At 44.1% G+C, this 18,141-nt stretch overlaps 1 protein-coding gene across 2 annotated transcripts; it reads left to right on the top strand.

The window, feature by feature from the left end:
- The first annotated feature begins 10,930 nt into the window (after positions 1 to 10,930).
- pla2g12b (phospholipase A2 group XIIB) lies at positions 10,931 to 17,822 on the top strand. 2 transcript variants are annotated; one of them, XM_033012742.1, is made up of 4 exons: positions 10,931 to 11,456; positions 13,939 to 14,027; positions 16,110 to 16,275; positions 17,336 to 17,822. In XM_033012742.1, the coding sequence occupies exons 1-4, from the start codon at positions 11,234 to 11,236 to the stop codon at positions 17,452 to 17,454; spliced, it is 597 nt and encodes a 198-aa protein (XP_032868633.1). In that variant the 5' UTR covers positions 10,931 to 11,233; the 3' UTR covers positions 17,455 to 17,822. The 2 variants fall into 2 exon arrangements, with proteins under 2 accessions (XP_032868633.1, XP_032868634.1); XM_033012743.1 differs by having other exon boundaries at positions 10,941 to 11,456; positions 13,939 to 14,015.
- The last annotated feature ends 319 nt before the right edge of the window (positions 17,823 to 18,141 follow it).

The raw sequence follows: 18,141 nt of genomic DNA on the forward strand, positions 1-18,141 counted from the left end.
TTCCAATGACTTGCGATTTGTGTGTTATCTTGCGCAGCAGTGAGCTACCACTTTTAAACTCTATTTCTGCACGCACGTTATGAAAAGCATCGCAGACGTACACAAAGAGAATGAGTTGGAACTAACGAATCTCATGTCAGAGTATCTCAAACAGTGCAGCTGGTTAGGGAGGGAATTCCAGACCTTGGGTCTCTCGCTATTTATTTTGCAACCACCATTGCTAGAGTGACTGAAATTATGGATCACTATGGCCCGAATCGGTTCAGTACAGACCTGACAATTGTGGGTCTGGAAGTTATTACAGAGGAAGGGTAAAGCCAGTCACAATTTAGTTTAGTTTCGATATACAGCATGGAAACAGGCCCACCGGGTCCGTGCCGACCAGCGATCCCCGCACATTAACACAATCCTACACCCACGAGTGATAATTTTTTACATTCACCAAGCCAATTAACCTACAAACCCATACGTCTTTTGGAGTGTGGGAGGACGAAGATCTCGGAGAAAACCCACGCAGGTCAGGGGAAGAACGTACAAACTCCATACAGACAGCACCCGTAGCCGGGATCAAACCCGGGTCTGCTAGGCAGCAACTCTACCGCTGTGCCACCGTGACCTAATTCTTAAGTTGAATGGTTTCTTAACCAGGCATAGGCCAATAAGTATAGAAGAGGTGGGTCAGCAAACAAGAAACAACAATAATAATGTATTAAATGTACTAAACGGAGGGGAGCATAATTAGTGGCCAGGTCTTGAGATCTAATACTGGCGGAACATTTAATAAAGTAGAGACCAACAAGGCAATCTCACACAGTGGGTTAAGCAGATCTAGAAGTGTATCCTAAAGAAAACCTTGCATGTTTATAGTAATTCATTATACAAATTAAATGTTTAAATCCACACTACATTACCCACCTCTGTTTAAATGAACTTTTAAATCAAGACTTGATCAGGTAGTGGTAGAATATCCCATGCTGAGATTTCACTCCTTGTCTTTGACCACATTTATCCCTCAAAAACAGACTAGATGTCATTCACATTGTGGATTCTACGGTGAATACATTGCCTACACACATTTGCCAGAAGATTTTTGGCTGTGTGTGAAACTCTTTGGGGCGTTCAGAGGATGAAAAGTTATGAAACCACAATTTTGGGAACTGATGTAACACTGCTGGAACATCTTATTCAGCCAGGCAATTTGACAAAATGTGTTAAGCAGATCTACAAGTGACTAACAATGTAACATTAGCAAAAGTAACAGACACTGTGCTTGGCATCTACAGAACACAACAAACTGAAATGTTGCTGGGATTAAAGGATTTATTAAGCAACAAGGAGAGACTGCATGGATTTAGGCTTTAATCCTCAGGAGCAAAAGAATGCTGAGGGATGACCTTTCAGAGGTTTATAAAATAGTCAGTGGCATAGATAAGGTGGATAGTCCTTGAGGAGGGGATCTAAAACTAGAGGGTATAGATTTAAGGGGGGCATGAGTGAGGGGCAATGGTTTATTAGACTGGAGATACAGCATAGAAACAGGCCCTTTGGCCCACACTGACCAGCGATTACCCACACACTAACACCATCCTACACACTAGGGACAATTTTTACCAAAGCCAATGTCTTTGGAATGTGGGAGAATAAAGCCCACGCGGTCACAGGGAGAACATGCAAACTACCGCGCCCGTATTTGGAACTGAACCAGGGTTTCTGGCTCTAGAGGCAGAAACTACTGCTGAGCCATCTTTCCACACAAAGCTGTCAGAAGAAGTGGCAAACGTGGATACAATTACAATTCAATATGTAAAGCATATTTGGAGAGGTACATGGATAGGAATAGTTTATGATAATGGGCTCAGCTCAGTTAGGGACTTGGTCAGCATTGATGAGATGGGCTGCAGAGTTTATTTCCACCCTGCGGAACTACAATCGCATCTGGATTGTTGCCATCAAGACCAATGCAGAATTCCGACAACAATCTGGATTCAAAAGTACATTCCACATGATGGATGTGGCATCAAAAATTGATACATGACAAGTTTGCTGACAAGAGTCAAATGGCCACTAGAATCAATGGAAAACCCGAAGGTATACCAATACATTTGTTTTAAAAAAACAAGCTCTCTCTTTATTAAGTCCACCACAGTCTTTTGCATCACTTCATATTTGTCCCGACACTATTTTTCTTTCTAACCATCATCACATACACCTCGAAAGACTCAAAAAGCTGGAGTAACTCAGCGGGACAAGCAGCAACTCGGGAGAGAAGGAATGGGTGACGTTTCAAGGTCAGTTTATTGTCACACGTACCAATTACGGTGCAGTGGAATTTGAGTACACAGCGGGATATAGAATAGCTACAGAAATGAGCTGAGAAATGGCAGATGGAGTTTAATCCAAGCAAGTGTTAGATGCTGTAGTTTGAGAGGTCATATGTAAATAGAAGGTGTACAGTTAATGGCAAGACCCTTAACAGCATCAGGCCCTGCGGATTATCCACATTAATGCTCTTCGAGAGCCCCAACACTACATCTGTCTTGATCTCAAATTGCCCTTGCATATTAGTATTCTCCACACTGACCTCGCTGTCCTCCATGTCCTTCTCCTTGGGGAATACATATGTAAAGTACTTGTTTAGAACTTTCCTCACATCCTCTGATCTCAAGCACAATGTCCCCGTTTATCCTAAATTCAAAATTATCATTTTGGAAATGGGTTTCCATTGCTAGAATAAATCGGTGCTAAAAATTCAGTTGGTTAATTCACAAAAACAAGACCCATTTTGTTCAGTTTCTATTCTTTCTTGGTTACAAAATCCTTAACCCCACACCCTCAGATTGTCTTTCATACTGAAGATCCCAACCTGTAACGTCATCTATCTAATTCATTCCACAGATGCTACCTGACCTGCTGAGGATCATCCAATGCTTTGTTCTTTGCTCAATTGCAACATCTGCAGTTTCTTAGGTCTCCAATCTTTTTCCCATCCCTGCCAAGTGGCCCCTGTCACAACAGAGAATTTTTAATCTAGTACGATATTCATTAAGGTCTATCGCTAGATGGAAGGCAACACTTAAATCTATAAGATCGACTCAAAAAGCTGGAGTAACCCAGCGGGGCAGGCAGCATCTCTGGAGAGAAGGAATGGGTGACGATTCGGGTCGAGACCCTTCTTCAGGACTGAAGAAGTTTAAACCAGCATCTGTAGTTCACTTAACTTTATAGTTCTTTTGGATTCAAGCATCGATGCTTTCTTTGGCAAATTATTGAGAATCACTTGGAAGAACTTGCAATGTTGTTGTGTTTTGGCCCCAAGCACTCTACTACCATTGAAGTTGCTTCATTTTAACTGTGCTCACTTTTACGATGTGGCTTACAGCATTCGCCACGCTAATGCTCCAGACTCAACGCTGCCATCAAGTGGAGACCAGTTGCATTTACCACAGATGGAAAGGTTCAGGCAAGTGACACTCGCCTGCTACCACTGAAAATTTTTTTGTTAATGAGGACAGTCAGAAGTCAACCTTGCTCAACAACTAAAGGAAAGATTTTCACGATCAATTCCATAACAATTACCTACTGTTTTCTATGTTGTTACATTATGATCACCTCTCACTGTTTCTACTGCCTGCATACAGACCCCTCATCCGCAAGACCAAACCTGCAATAAGGACGGTCAAAATATGGCCCGAGGACGCAACCCTACAACTCCAGGACTGCTTTGATCGCACCGACTGGGACCTGTTTGAACAACAGGCTACCAGTGGCACAGAGGTAGACTTGGATGAGTACACATCCACTGTGCTCTCCTACATCAACTGGTGTGTGGAGACTGTCACAGTGGACAAGCAAATAAAGATGTTCCCAAAATGGAAACCCTGGATGAACAAGGAGGTTCAGGATCTGCTAAGGGCACGCAACAACGCCTTTAAATCCAGGGACACTTCTGCTTACAGTGCGGCCAGGGCGAACCTGAACAGAGGCATAAAAAAGGCCAAAGTCATCCACAGGCAAAGGGTAGAAGACCACTTCAATACCGCGGACACCAGAAGCATGTGGCAGGGTGTCAGGGACATCACTGACTGCAAGAGCAGCCCCGCCTGCCCCCACGGTGATATCACACTGGCCAACGAACTAAACACCTTCTTTGCCCGGTTCGATACTGGCAACACCACCAGGTGTGGAATAACCCCGGCCATAGCGGAGGGACAGGCCTTAACACTGAGCACTCAGGAGGTACAGTGCGCTCTGCGTAGGATCAATCCACGCAAGGCTGCAGGCCCGGATGGTGTACAGGGAAGAGTATTAAAGGACTGTGCTGGACAGCTGGCGGAGGTATTCACGAGAATCTTCAATCTATCTCTATCTCTGGCAACGGTCCCCAAGTGCCTGAAAACAGCCACCATAGTGCCGGTGCCGAAAAAGTCCAAAATCACCAACCTCAATGACTACCGGCCGGTTGCCCTGACTCCAATCCCCATGAAGTGCTTCGAAAGGCTGGTCCTCTCCCATATTAAATCCAGCATCCCTGCCTCACTGGACTCCCATCAATTTGCATACAGGGCAAATAGATCGACAGAGGATGCCATCTCTCTGGCCCTTCACACTGTCCTGACTCACCTGGACAGACAGGGCACGTATGTGAGGATGCTCTTCATTGACTATAGCTCTGCATTCAATACGGTCATCCCCACCAAGCTCACCACCAAACTCCACCAGCTAGGCCTCAGCTCACCAATATGCGCTTGGATCCTGAACTTTCTCACGGAGCGACCGCAGGCAGTGAGACTGGGCCCGCACCTGTCCTCCACCATCACCCTGAGCACCGCACACCACAGGGGTGTGTACTAAGCCCCATGCTCTACTCCCTCTTCACTCACGACTGTGTCCCTGCATTCGACACCAACACCATCGTGAAGTTTGCAGACGACACAACAGTGATTGGGCTGATCACCAACGGTGATGAAACAAAATACAGAGCGGAGGTGCAGAACCTGGCGGACTGGTGCGCCAATAACAACTTGGCACTAAACACCTCCAAGACCAAGGAGCTGATTATTGACTTCAGGAGGTCCCATTCTGGAGAATACGCCCCAATCTCCATTTATGGGGAAAGTGTGGAGAGAGTGTCCAGCTTTAAGTTTCTGGGCATTCACATTTCAGAAGACCTCACATGGTCCACAAACACCGCCGCGCTGGTCAAGAAGGCACAGCAACGACTGTTCTTCCTGAGGACATTAAAAAAGACTGGTCTGCCCCAACAGCTGCTGACAACGTTCTACCGCTGCACCACAGAGAGCATACTAACGTATGGCATCTCTGTGTGGTATCTCAGCTGCACGGAGGCGGAGAGGAGAGCTCTTCAGCGCGTCGTCAACAGAGCGCAGAGGATCATCGGGACAGAGCTACCAACCTTGGAGGGCATCTACCACACGCGGTGCCTCAGGAAGGCCCTCAGCATCCATAAGGACTCATCACACCCCTGCCACGGTCTGTTTCAACTACTTCCCTCCGGCAGACATTACAAGGCCTTCTACGCCCGAACCTCCAGACTCAGGAACAGTTTCATCCCAAGAGCTATAGCGGCTCTGAACCGGCCCTAATGAGTGCCCCCCCACCCACCCCCTTTGGACAGTCTCCCTCAGATGGTCACGTCAATCAATTCAGCTTGTTTATTTATGTATTGTATTTATTTACCTTTCTTGTACATCAGTGGAGCTGCACACTAAATCTCGTTGCACTGACGTGCAATGACAATAAAAGATATATTATTATTATTATTATATTATTGTTTCCAGACACGCTCTTCCACTCCACATTAAAAAATAAATTTCCCTGTAGAAATCACACTGCAGCGTAAACACAAAAAGCTGGAGTAACTCAGCGGGTCAAGCAGCGTATCTAGAGAAAATGAATTTATTGAACTCTCTTTCTTTTATTGTGTTCTCTATAAATATTGTGACTACACATCTGTTATGCAGCTGCAAATAGGAATTCCATTGTTCTCATTTTGGTACATATGACAATGAAACACTTGTAACTTTTGATAGTTTGCACACAGCTTATTTATGAGAATGGCTCAACTTCCCCACCTCTAATATCCGGATGACACAGACTGCAGTCACAATAACGACAGCATCCATCTGTAGTCTGGTGTTAATAATTGCAGAGTTTGCAGTTCAGGGTTCAGCATGGACAAGTTGGGCCGAATGGCCTGTTTTCACGCAGTACATTTGTAAGATTCTATGCACACCCGCCAATTGTAAACAACGTATTTCGAGCTGGTGTGCATGAAGGAACTGCAGATGCTAGTTTAATCCGAAGATAGACAAAAAATACTGGAGTAACCCAGCTTCTTCATGAGGGTCCCAAACCCAAAATGTCACCACTTCCTTTTTCTCCAGAGATGCTGTCTGACCAGCTGAGTTACTCCAGGTTTTTGTGTCCATCTTTCGATCTGGACTTGACTCACTTCAGTGGCACAGACAACATTGTTCCCTTCTAATCTGTTGCCCACAAGAGCAGCCAACCTCTCAGCCTTCCCCAACTGTGAACCCTGCTGTGTTGAAAGCTTCACGGCCAAGGCGACAGGGAAGAAACCTGGCTCTCTCTGCCTTGACAGCAAGTTTCATTCATGTAATTGCATTTCCCTCTTTTGTAATCATTAGAATAAAGCATCAGCTGATATAGCAAATGATGAATAGCGTTATGAATGTTAGCCGGCCAACACTCAGAGGTCTGGGCTGTTCAACCAGAGATGTGAATCCCACCTTGGCAGGTGGGGGATTGAAATTAAATTCATTAAATAAACCCAAAATAAAATCTACGACGACTCTGATACCTGTACTCAGAAATGGTGGTCAGTAACCTCAGCAACACTCTACTATGGACTTTGTTTCGGTTTCATAAAGTGCTTCAATTTGCACTATTATGTTCTGGTTTCCTAGTATTACGGATAACTTATTGTATTAGTGATCATTATTGATCATTGCATATTTATTTAATGTGTTAAAGGACCTGTAAAACTTCACCAAATTTAAATGTTCCTTGTGCAGTCTGGTTTATAGGCAAATTAAAGGGCATAGCTTTAAGGTGAGAGGGGGCAACATTTAAAGGAGATGTGCAGGCCAAGTGTTTTTATTATACAGGGGGTAGTGAGCGCCTGGAACACACTGTCAGGGATGGTGGTTGAAGCAGTGTTATTTAAAAGATTTTTGGATTGGTGCATGGATAAGCAGGGAATAGAGGGATATGGTTGATGTGCAGGTGGATTATTGATGGCCTTGACATCATGTTGAGCACAGACATTGTGGGCCAAAGGGCCTGTTCTTCCACTATACTGTTCTAGGTTCTATAAACATCGGAGGCCTGGATCGCCTCAGCGCAGAGGGAGAGCAAGGAGGGAAGAGACAAGGACTTTAAGACTTTTGCCTTCCATCACAGTGAGGAGGTGCCTGGTGAACTCACTGTGGTGGATGTTAAATATGTGTTTATTGTGTGTTTTGTTATTTTATTATATGTACGACTGCAAGGCAACAATAAAGGATACTTTGACTTTGACTTTGAAAATCACATCTGTTTCATTATTGTCCTCCAGGGAAGAATTCTTCCCTTTGACTCTTGTGAATCCCTGACACTTTAATTCTTTACTGCCTTCCTAGTGTGAAGGTAGTCACCGATGGACAATATATGCTGCCATCCTGAGTAAATAATAAAATATCATTATATTTCCAAAGGACAGATTTTGTGCAATAAAACGCAAGGAAAATGCAGAAATATTTAACTGAAGCACAATGACTTCCAGACTTACCCACTCATGAGGTCATCAGGAAGAACAACTCTTGTTACATGTTCTGGGTCCTTTCCAAGTGATGGCTAATGCACTGCCTGCAGAATCAGTCCTTGCACCAATCACTGCTCACTTGGGGGCTTCCTGCATGTAAGGCAGAGACAAGGAACAGGCAAAATGACAGGGACCCCAGAAGTGCCATTAACCCATTCATTTCCTGACAATTCCCATAAACTACTGGTTTAGTCTCATTCCCCTCAACTGGTGAAGAGACCATCCCTTTGCCATGTAACTTGCTGCGCACCTCTAAAACATTTCATCCTTGGGAAAATGATTCTGTCAACTCTATCTAAGCCTCTCATAATTTGATATACCTCTATGCTTCAGAAAAATACAATCCAAGATTGTAGGGACAGGGTACTGATTTGGGGATGATCAGCCATGATCACATTGAATGGTGGTGCTGGCTCGAAGGGCCGAATGGCCTACTCCTGCACTTATTGCCTACTGTCTCTCTCTGTAGCTAATACACTCTAATACAGGAAGATTCTGGTAAACCTTGTCTGCACTCCACAATCCCCCCCCCCACCCCCCACATACTTTCTGTTGTGAGGCAAGCGAAATTTATACACACTATCAGCACTTCAACTCCCCCTCCCATTCCAAATCCAACCTTTCTATCCTGGGCCTCCTCCATTGACAGAGTGAAGCCTAGTGCAAATTGGAGGAACAGCACCGCATATTTTGCTTGGGTAGTTTACACCCCAGCGGTATGAACATTGACTTCTCCAATTTCAGATAGTCCTTGCTTTCTCCCTCCTTCCCCTCCCAGCTCTCCCACAAGCCTACTGTCTCCGCCTCTTCCTTGCTTTTTCCCGCCCACCTGACATCAGTCTGAAGCAGGGTCTCGACCCGAAACGTCGCCTATTCCTTTTCTCCATAGATGCAGCCTCACCCTCTGAGTTTCTCCAGCATTTTTGTCCACCTTCGATTTTTCCAGCATCTGCAGTTCTTTCTTAAACAATATCATCTCATATCATGATCATGTAAGGCAGCAGCTCTACTAGTTACGATGCCTTGGAGTTGACCAAATAAGTTGTCATCGAAGATAGGCACAAAAAGCTGGAGTAACTCAGCGAGACAGGCGACATCTCTGGAGAGAAGGGATGGGTAACGTTTCGGGTCGAGACCCTTCTTACGTCACCCATTCCATCTCTCCAGATGCTGCCTGTCCCGCTGAGTTGCTCCAGCTTTTTGTGTCTATCTTCAGTTTAAACCATCATCTGCAGTCCCTTATGTTGTCGTTATGTGCAGTTCCTTATGTTCAGAAGCCGCACTCAGCCTGGCTTGGAAGATATCATTGTAGACTCAACAGATGGAAACCTGCAACAGTGAATGGCATAACATCTAATCTTAGTTAAGTATTGGAGTAAGAGAGAAGAACTAAAATAGGGAATAGAAATGAAATGTCCCTTCAAAGTCTTCAGGGTCTCTGTGAGGGCATGTGACTAGAGAACAGATTGTGATCTGACATCTGACTGCTATTGATTCAAGGATTTCTAACCAACACTGCTGATTAGATATTTCTTCAAAACTGTGCTCTCAGCACTTCCCTCACCCCTTTGTACTTTGTCTATCTGCAGCCAGTTCTTAATTGCTGCCTGAACAAGCAAGGAAGAAACCCCCCCCCCCCCACCCCCCCGCATAATACCGCACCTCTGATAACATCACTGACACAAACCACTGACAAACTTTTAAACTAAACTAAATGGTGCAACATAGCAGCCCTTTTCCATGTGGCAAGTTGCCACAAACTGCACTGTCTGTGATATTAATAAGTTATATTATATAATCCTCTTCAGTGATGTCGGCTGAGAGATAAACGGTGGCTGAATATTAAGAATTAAACAAAAGGACATGAAGTGCTGGAGTCACTCAGTTGGACGGGCAGAATATGTGAAGAAACGTGAATAGTGTTGAAGCTTTTCTTCATCCATGTTCTGCAGAGATGCTGCCTGATTTGCTAGTTACTCCAGCACTTTGTGTCTTTTTGTGTATTGACCAGCGTCTGCACCTCAATGTTTCTACAATATTTTGAATAACATCTCGTGTCTGAGTTGAAAAATTGTATTAAGCAATGTTGTGTTTCCACTCTTGGAATATAACATCTCATCTGGACAGCACAGCACTTCATCAGTGGTGGTACTTAAGTCGCAGCGTAGAATTCATGTTTGCATCTTCTGAATGGAACTTGAACCAGACGTTTTCCTGAGATATGAGCAAGTGTGCCAACCATTGAGCCATTATTGCCACCTAAGTAGTGGTTGAGGCAGGCATAATGGTGTTCTGGAGCGGCACGGTGCAGCCTTAGAGTGCCAGAGACCTGGGTTGGATCCTGACCATGGGTTCTGTCTGTAAGGAGTTTGTACATCCTCAGGGTGACCATGTGGGTTTTCTCCAGGGGCTCCGGTTTCCTCCCACATCCCAGAGACATGTAGGTTTGTAGGTTAATTGGCTTCGGTAAGGTTTGTAAATTGTCGCTAGTGTGTAGGATAGTGCTAGTGCACAGGGGTGGCTGGTCGACGCAGACTCGGTGGGTCGAAGAGCCTGTTTCGGCACTGTATCTCTAAACTAATCTAAACCTGAGCAAGCCAGGAATCAAGAAGAACATCGATACAGTGTGGCCAAGGATGGAAGGGATCTCCAATGAAGAATGAACAGTTAACCACGGAATATAGACACAAAAAGCTGGAGTAACTCAGTGGGACAGGCAGCAACTCTGGAGAGAAGGAATGGGTGACGTATATCGGGTCAAGGCACTTTTTCAGATAATGGAATAGTTGGGCCGACTGTGTTCGATTTTTAAGGCACAACCAAAGTGTAACTAAAGCTCCCTGGCGCTACATTCATGTAAATTGGGGACAACATTCATCCCTGGACAAACCAGTGTGTTGGCCTGAAATTCAATCAGGAAATCCATTTGCACTGACCAGTAAGTCAATGAAACCAAACCTCAAAAACAGAGCTTGTGTAAATTGATCCAACGTACTGTGAACTGATGTGAGATCGAACCTCTTGGCAATTGGGTTTGATACTTTGGAACTGTGTTGTAACTCTGTGTTACATTGCAACTCAAAAGCCTCACAGTGATTAATATTCAGACATTTGGACTCATTATGAGATATGGGACTTGCCTGTGTTTAAAGTGCACAGATGCAAGACAAGGTGTCCGAGTTGAGGTCGAACTCCAACCAAACTTACACTCTGTCTGAACTTTGGACTGTAATAGCAGTGAGCTCATTCCAGATAAGAATGATGAAGGTTAAAAGTCCACCAGCGAGTGCCTGGACAACAGCTTGTGTTCTGGTGTGCAACCTGCTTTAGTTGATCTTGTATTTGGTGCTGTTCACCTCCAATCTCTCCAGCTCCCTAGTGTTGGTGACCATGAGAGGAGGGGTTGTGATCGTCCTGGGGCTAGCCCTCTCGGTGGCACACTGTGAGGAAGAGATCCAAACCACTACCGCAGCCCCGGAGAATGGGACCACCAGCGTAGACTGGGGCATCGAATCCATCCGCGACAGCTTCGAGGCAGTAAACGGATACTTTGACTCATTCCTGGAGCTCCTCGGTGGCAGGAACGGAGTGTGTCAGTACAAGTGCCGATACGGTAAGCGCAAAACTGGTGAGAGAAAGTGGGGTGAGAGGGGGTGAAAGAATATTTCAAAGTTAATGGATCCCAGCAGTGGAAATGCACGACCAGAAACAGGGAATGGAAACGTACTCAGATATAATACACTTGGATTTGTTGGATTGTTTCATATGAAGCGCTGGAGGTTGAGGAAAGATCTGATAGAAGTATATAAAATTATGAGAGGTATAGATAGGGTAGACAGGCAGAACCTTTCTCCCAGGATGGAAATGTCAAAGACTAGAGGACATAGCTTTAAGCTTTAAAGTTTAAAGGAGTAAGTTTTTCTATGCAGTGAGTTGAGGTGGCCAGGAACTCGCTGCCAGGTATGTGGTGAAGGCAGATACGATAGTGGTGTTTAAGAGGCTTTTAGATAGGAACATGGATATGCAGGGAATGGAGATTTATGGATTGTGTGCAGGCAGATGCAATTAGTTAAGTTTAGTTTAAACTAATGTAAGTAGTTTATCGGCCATCATTGTTCAGCACAGACATTGTGGGCCGAAGGGCCTTTCCTGTGCTGTACTGTTCTGCACACAACAACAAAAGGAAAAAAACGTGCCATCAACCAAAATGATTTGCACTGATATTGAAGTTACTGCGGGTTATAGAACAGCTCGTTAACAACAAACCCACACTATCTCTGTGGTCTCTGCACTCATTCTCTGCTTTGGGATTACTTCGTGTTTGCATCTGTGATAGTTTGATTAATCATTCACTGTCGTCAGTGTGTTTCTGCCTGAGTTCGAGGGTTTGGGAATGTGAGGGTGAGATGAGTTAACAACAAACCTTGGAACAGTAGCCTTCGGCCTGCTATGTCAGTGCCGTACATGATGCCAAGTTAAACTCCTCTGCATGCATGTGATCGGCTATCGCTCCAGTTCCTGCATATTCATGTGTCTATCTAAAAGCCTCATAAGTCGCACTATCCTATCTGCTTCCATTCACCATTTCCTGAGAGAGAAAATTCTTATGCTCCTCAGTTTAAAAAAAAACATCTCCTTACCTTGAAATTAGATCCGCCATGTTTGAGGATCTCCTATGTTGAAACATATCTGTGCCTTTCCAAATGCTCATTCTGCACGTTGAGTTGGTGAATTGGTGAGGATGTCATATCTATTCAAGAAGGCTTTCAAAATATCCTCGGAGCAATGTCTCTGCCTCCCTGAAGCGGTGACGGAGCTCAGTGTATAATACACATTTCAGCATCTGGTGGCAAGTATGGGAATGATGTGGCTGACCCAACAGTGGTAGCTGAGCCTTGACAATGGGGATGTTAGCCTGGGAACTGACACTGATATCATCTCCCCTGCCAAGCAATTTATTGGAGAGACCTGTGGTTAATTCTGTTAGTGTTTTGAAGAGTCTACTGTAAATTGTTATGAGTTTGAAGTAAATGAGAGTGCAAAGAACTATGCTCTTTGGTAGACGTTGCGTTTGGTGCCTGGTTTGAGGTCTGGGCCTTTGGTCCTCTTTCGGTCAAGCTTTGACCTGGCATACTGGGTTACAGTGAACTCCACCATTAATGTCCACCTTCAATGAGATGTAGCCTAAAATATACAGTGGTCCACATTGTCCAGGGTCTCATGATAGAAGTTGATTGCCAGGGGACAGTGTTTTGTGGCGAGTCGGGTAACAGAGAGACATAATCTTCCTGATGTTTGAAGCCCGTGCGTTCATAGGCTTCCGGAAGGATGCAGAGCTGAATCACTCAATGTGCACATATACAAGTGTTTTCCAAATCTTGCCATTTGAAGACCGAGTGTGGGCTGATCTTGGCTTTGGAGAACGGATATTGAAACCAGATTTTGCTTGAATCTTAGATTGACTCCATTTCAACTGGAAACAATTTGAAAGCAAGTTGTTGATGAAGAAAGGGTTGTGATCAATGACAGACTCTTGCTTGACTCCTCTCCCTTCTTCTCAGTGACTTACACTGGGTCTTCGATTAGCAAAAAGGAATATTTTAAATTATATTCAAATTATAAATAAATAAAAGAAAGAATTACTTTAAAATCACACGTCGTCTCCCATCTCCACAGCCTTCTATAGACTTACTCTCTCCAAGACATCGACTTGCAGCATCCTACTCATACCTAGTTTTAATCGCCACCATTGAAGACCAAGCTTAGAGCTGCCAACGCCTTAACATCTAGAATTCCTCATCAAAATCTCTCTTGTCTCTCCCTCAGCACCAATTTCCTTAAAGTCTAATGCTTTGATCAGAACCACACAAACAATGAACCCCAATATTACTGGGTATCACATTATGTTTGAGAATGATCACAGAAGGATTCTTGGGATATGTTATTACATAAAGATGTATTATTCCTGCAAGTTTCGTAACTGAAGGTGAGAGAAGGCAAAATGATTGCTCAGAGTTTTGGATTAAGCTCCAAAATTAAGAAAGAATACTTTGATATGAAACCAGGATAATTCACACTGTTCTCTCTCTTCCCAGGGAAGGCACCTCTACCGAGGCCGGAGTATAAGGTGCCTGAGCCAAATGGCTGCAGCTCGAGTTTCCTAGGACTCAAGGTACCAGACACTGTATGTACTAAAAACATAACTTTAATTTTATACTAATCACCTTGCAATAATGATTCCTGTCTGTAACGAGAAACAAAGTTCTGGAGGAACTTAACGGATCAGGCAGCTTCTGTGGCGAGGAATGGACAGATGACGTTTCGGGTCGGGGCCCTTCTTGAAGAAGTCATGTCTATTTCCCTCCACAGATGCTGCCTGACCTGCTGAGTTTTTCCAGCACTTTGCGTTTTGCTCAAGATTCCAGCAAATGCAATTCCTTTGTGTCTCATCAACTCTGTAATGATGCCTGAAACTCCAGTGCTAATGAGCCTAAAGGCTGTGGAATTGCATCACACTTCAGTGCAAAGATGCTCTAGCAAGCAAGATAGTCCACTCGACGAAAAAGACGTAGTACGGTCATGGGCCGATTCATGGGTCATTTTCAGCCCCATTTCCGTGACCGGCCTCCGCACCAAAGATCCCGTAGGATACTAGTGCGGAGACGGAAGCCGGTTACGGAAACATCCTCGTAAAAATAAAAATCATTTGTGAAAAATCTTCTCCTCATATTCAGAATTTAAATTTATTAACACAAACTGTTCCCCCGCGACGCTGATTACACTGCGGGTCGGGTCTGGTTACGGAAATGGATGAAAAAAAGCCCACGATCCGCTCCGTTGCGTACTATACGTCAGCCCATTGCATTTAGAAGGAGTGGTCCATCTTGCTTGCTGTAGGATCTTTGCTTCTGTGTACAGATATATAATCTGACCGCCTCCCCATGCCGGAGGTAGATGATGCGTTGGCCATTTTCGTTTCCTGCCTGCCCACATGCTGATGGTCCAGATCAAGGTCAAATTACTGGATTTATTGAACTGCTGCACTGTCAAAACTGCCTCCTCTTGGATGAGATGTTGACAACAGCTCTCTGTCATAAAAGATCCCGCGCCACGATTTCAAAGAAGAACATGATGTTCTGGGCAATATTTATCGCTCAGTCTGTAGCACTTGAACAGATTATTCATTCATCATTATATGGAGTTGGTGGACATTTACTGTGGAGAATTGATTGTTATATTACTTTTCACAGCTGTACGACAAGACTATAGTGTCAGCTGCAAATCGCGCTTGGATGTCCTGTAAGGACTTATATAAAACGAGAGAATGCTGGAAATACTTAATGGGTCAGGCAGCATCTATGGAAAGGGAAACTGAGTTAAGGTTTAGAAATAGGAAAAGTTATATGTTAAGCAAGTTGTTGAGAGGAGAAAGGTGCAGAGAGAATAATAAGAGATGTCTGTGAGAGTGAGAGATTGAATGAGATTTATAAAGCTGGTGGTAACGTCTGAGAGAGGAGGTGAAGCCTTGTTAATTACAGTTTTATTTTATTGTCACGTGTACCGAGGTACAGTGAAAAGCTTTTGTTGCGTGCTTTCCAGTCAGCGGAAAGACAATACATGATTACAATCGAGTCATTTACAGTGTATAGATACATGATAAGGAAATAACGTTCAATGCAAGGTGAAGCCAGCAAAGTCCGATCAAGGACAGTCCGTGGGTCACCAATGAGGTAGATAATTGAAGTGCAAAGTCTTTTTATTTAGTAAAATGTGAGTAGTATTTTTTTGAACAAATAATGCTTTCCCAATTAAAATCCCATCTTTGTGCTGACCCTGTGGCTGGCAAACAATGCAATCTAATGATATTTACAAAATGCTGGATTAAATCAGCGGGACAGGCAGCATCCCTGGAGAGAAGGAATCGGTGACGTTTTGGGTCAAAACCCTGAAGGTCTTCAGATTCAGAGATTCAGGGGCTTTGCATTGAGCAGCAAGAGAGAGAGAGAGAGAGGAAAGAAGGGTCTCGACCCGAAACGTCACCCATTCCTTCTCTCCAGATTTGCTGCCTGTCCCGCAGTTACTCCAGCATTTTGTGTCCATCTCGATTTAAACCAGCATCTGTAGTTCCTTCCTACACAATCTAACGATTTAGTTCACTAACATTTAATGAATGCTTTTAGAATTGCTATGTTCCACTGGGAATCGGAGTAGAAAGTGGTTTCAGCCCCTAAGCCTACCCCATGTAATATTATTCTTTTGCTTTTAGCTTGACCTGGGTATCCCAGCCATGACCAAGTGTTGCAACATGCTCGATGTCTGCTACGACACATGTGGAGCCAACAAGTACCGGTGTGATGCCAAATTCCGTTGGTGCCTCTACGGAATTTGCTCGGACCTCAAAAAAAGTCTGGGTTTTGTGTCCAAGGTGGAAGGTAAATATTTCACCTGAGAAATATATCAGTTGAAATCACCTGCCTCAAGATGGCGTTAGAGATAGGATAGAGATGGCTTGCAAATTGGATCAAAAATACTCCAGAAAAATACCAGAAATGCACAAAGTACGCATAAGCATTTGAAAATGTTGCAGGCATCTCTGTTTCTGTTTTGGAATTCCATCTTTTATGTTTTTCTTTCCTCTCCCTGTAGCTCAGCCCCTCAAGTCCTGGCGACATCCTTGTAAACCTCTCCAGCTTAATGACATCCTTCCCATCCTGACCAAAACCAAACTTAATACTCCAAATGTGGCCTCGCCAACATCTTGTGCAACTATAACATAATGTCCTAGCTTCTACACTCAGTAGGTAGACAAAAGTGCTGGAGAAACTCAGCGGGTAAGGCAGCATCTATGGAGCGAAGGAAATAGGCAACGTTTCGTGAAAAACAATGTACCAAAAGCCTTGTGACCACCTCCTCTGCCTGTGACACCACTGTCAGGGAACTATGTAACTGTACCTAGATCCCTCTGTTCTACAACACTCCCCAGGCCCCTACCATTCACTGTGAAAGTTCTGCACTGGTTTGACGTCCTAAAATGCAACACCTCACACGTATCTGCATTAAACTTAATGAGCCATTCCCCAGCCTGCTTGCCCAGATGATCAAAAGCCTGTTAAAATTTTTGATAACCATTTTTACCCTCTACAATATCATCTATTTTAGTATAATTCGCCAACTTACTAATAATGCTTTGTACATTCTCATCCAAATCATTGAAATGAGCCACAAACAGCAATGAGCCCACACTCATTCCTGAGGCACAACAATAGTCACCAACCTCCAAACCAAAATGCACCCTTCCACCACCACACTCTGGTTCCCTCCATGAAGCCAATTCTGTGTCCATTTAGCTGGCTCTCGAGGATCCTATCAATTCGGAGCAACATACCATATGGAGCCTTATCAAAGGCCTTATTTAAGTATTGCTGTAAAATGCTTTGGAGTATTTTGGTAAGGACAAATAAAGAGCTATTTAAACCTAATGTTTCCTTTTAGCCTGTGAATCGGTGGCAGACACCATGTTCAACGCGGTCTGGACCCTGGGATGTCGGCCTTTCATGAACAGTCAGAGGTCAGCGTGTACCTGCATTGAGGAAGAAAGAGAGGAGCTTTGAAGACAAAGACCAATTCTGTACGTCCAGCGTCACTCATGACTCCGTGACATTAGAACACATGACTCTCTCTGTACATAAATTGTATCGCTCCCAGTTGCTGCATGTATATACAACACTGTCAGGGAACTATGTAACTGTACCTAGATCCCTCTGTTCTACAACAGAGTAAATTATTTATTTCCTGGTCTTTTGGTGGAATGACATAGAACAAGGCCATTTGACCCATCATATATTGGATGGATCGAAAATTTATGATGATTTTATGTCAATTTATGGGAGATATTAACAACCGTTTGCCAATATATTTTGGAACAGGGTCGGGTGACTTGTACGACTAATAAAGGGCCTTTAATATTTGACTAGCAAAATGTTTATCCCCTCCCAATGTTCATCTGTCTTTCCGTTAGGTTAGAAAATGGGTGTTCTTTGGTCGCCACTTCAGTTTTAGTTTATTGTCCCGTGTACCGAGGTAGAGTGGAAGGTTTTTTTGTTGCTTGCTAACCAGTCAGCGGAAAGACAATACATGATTACAATCAGGCCGTTCACAGTGTACAGATACATGATGGGGGAATAATGTTGAGCTTTTGCTTCACCCTGGGCATTGACTAACACCCAGAGGAAATATCCACGTTCGGTCTAATTCTCCCGGAGGCCAAGGCTGAGGATGGGGTCTTGGTGTTTGACCAA

This window comes from Amblyraja radiata, chromosome 37 (genome assembly GCF_010909765.2).
Source record: "Amblyraja radiata isolate CabotCenter1 chromosome 37, sAmbRad1.1.pri, whole genome shotgun sequence".
NCBI classification, from domain to species: domain Eukaryota; kingdom Metazoa; phylum Chordata; class Chondrichthyes; order Rajiformes; family Rajidae; genus Amblyraja; species Amblyraja radiata.

Bases quoted from the DNA above. Each gene is read 5' to 3' on its own strand.
- pla2g12b (XM_033012742.1), top strand. From the start codon at position 11,234: ATGAGAGGAGGGGTTGTGATCGTCCTGGGGCTAGCCCTCTCGGTGGCA. The intron at 11,457-13,938 runs GTAAGCGCAAAA...CTCTCTTCCCAG, and splicing joins TCAGTACAAGTGCCGATACG to GGAAGGCACCTCTACCGAGG. The intron at 16,276-17,335 runs GTAAATATTTCA...GTTTCCTTTTAG, and splicing joins TTTTGTGTCCAAGGTGGAAG to CCTGTGAATCGGTGGCAGAC.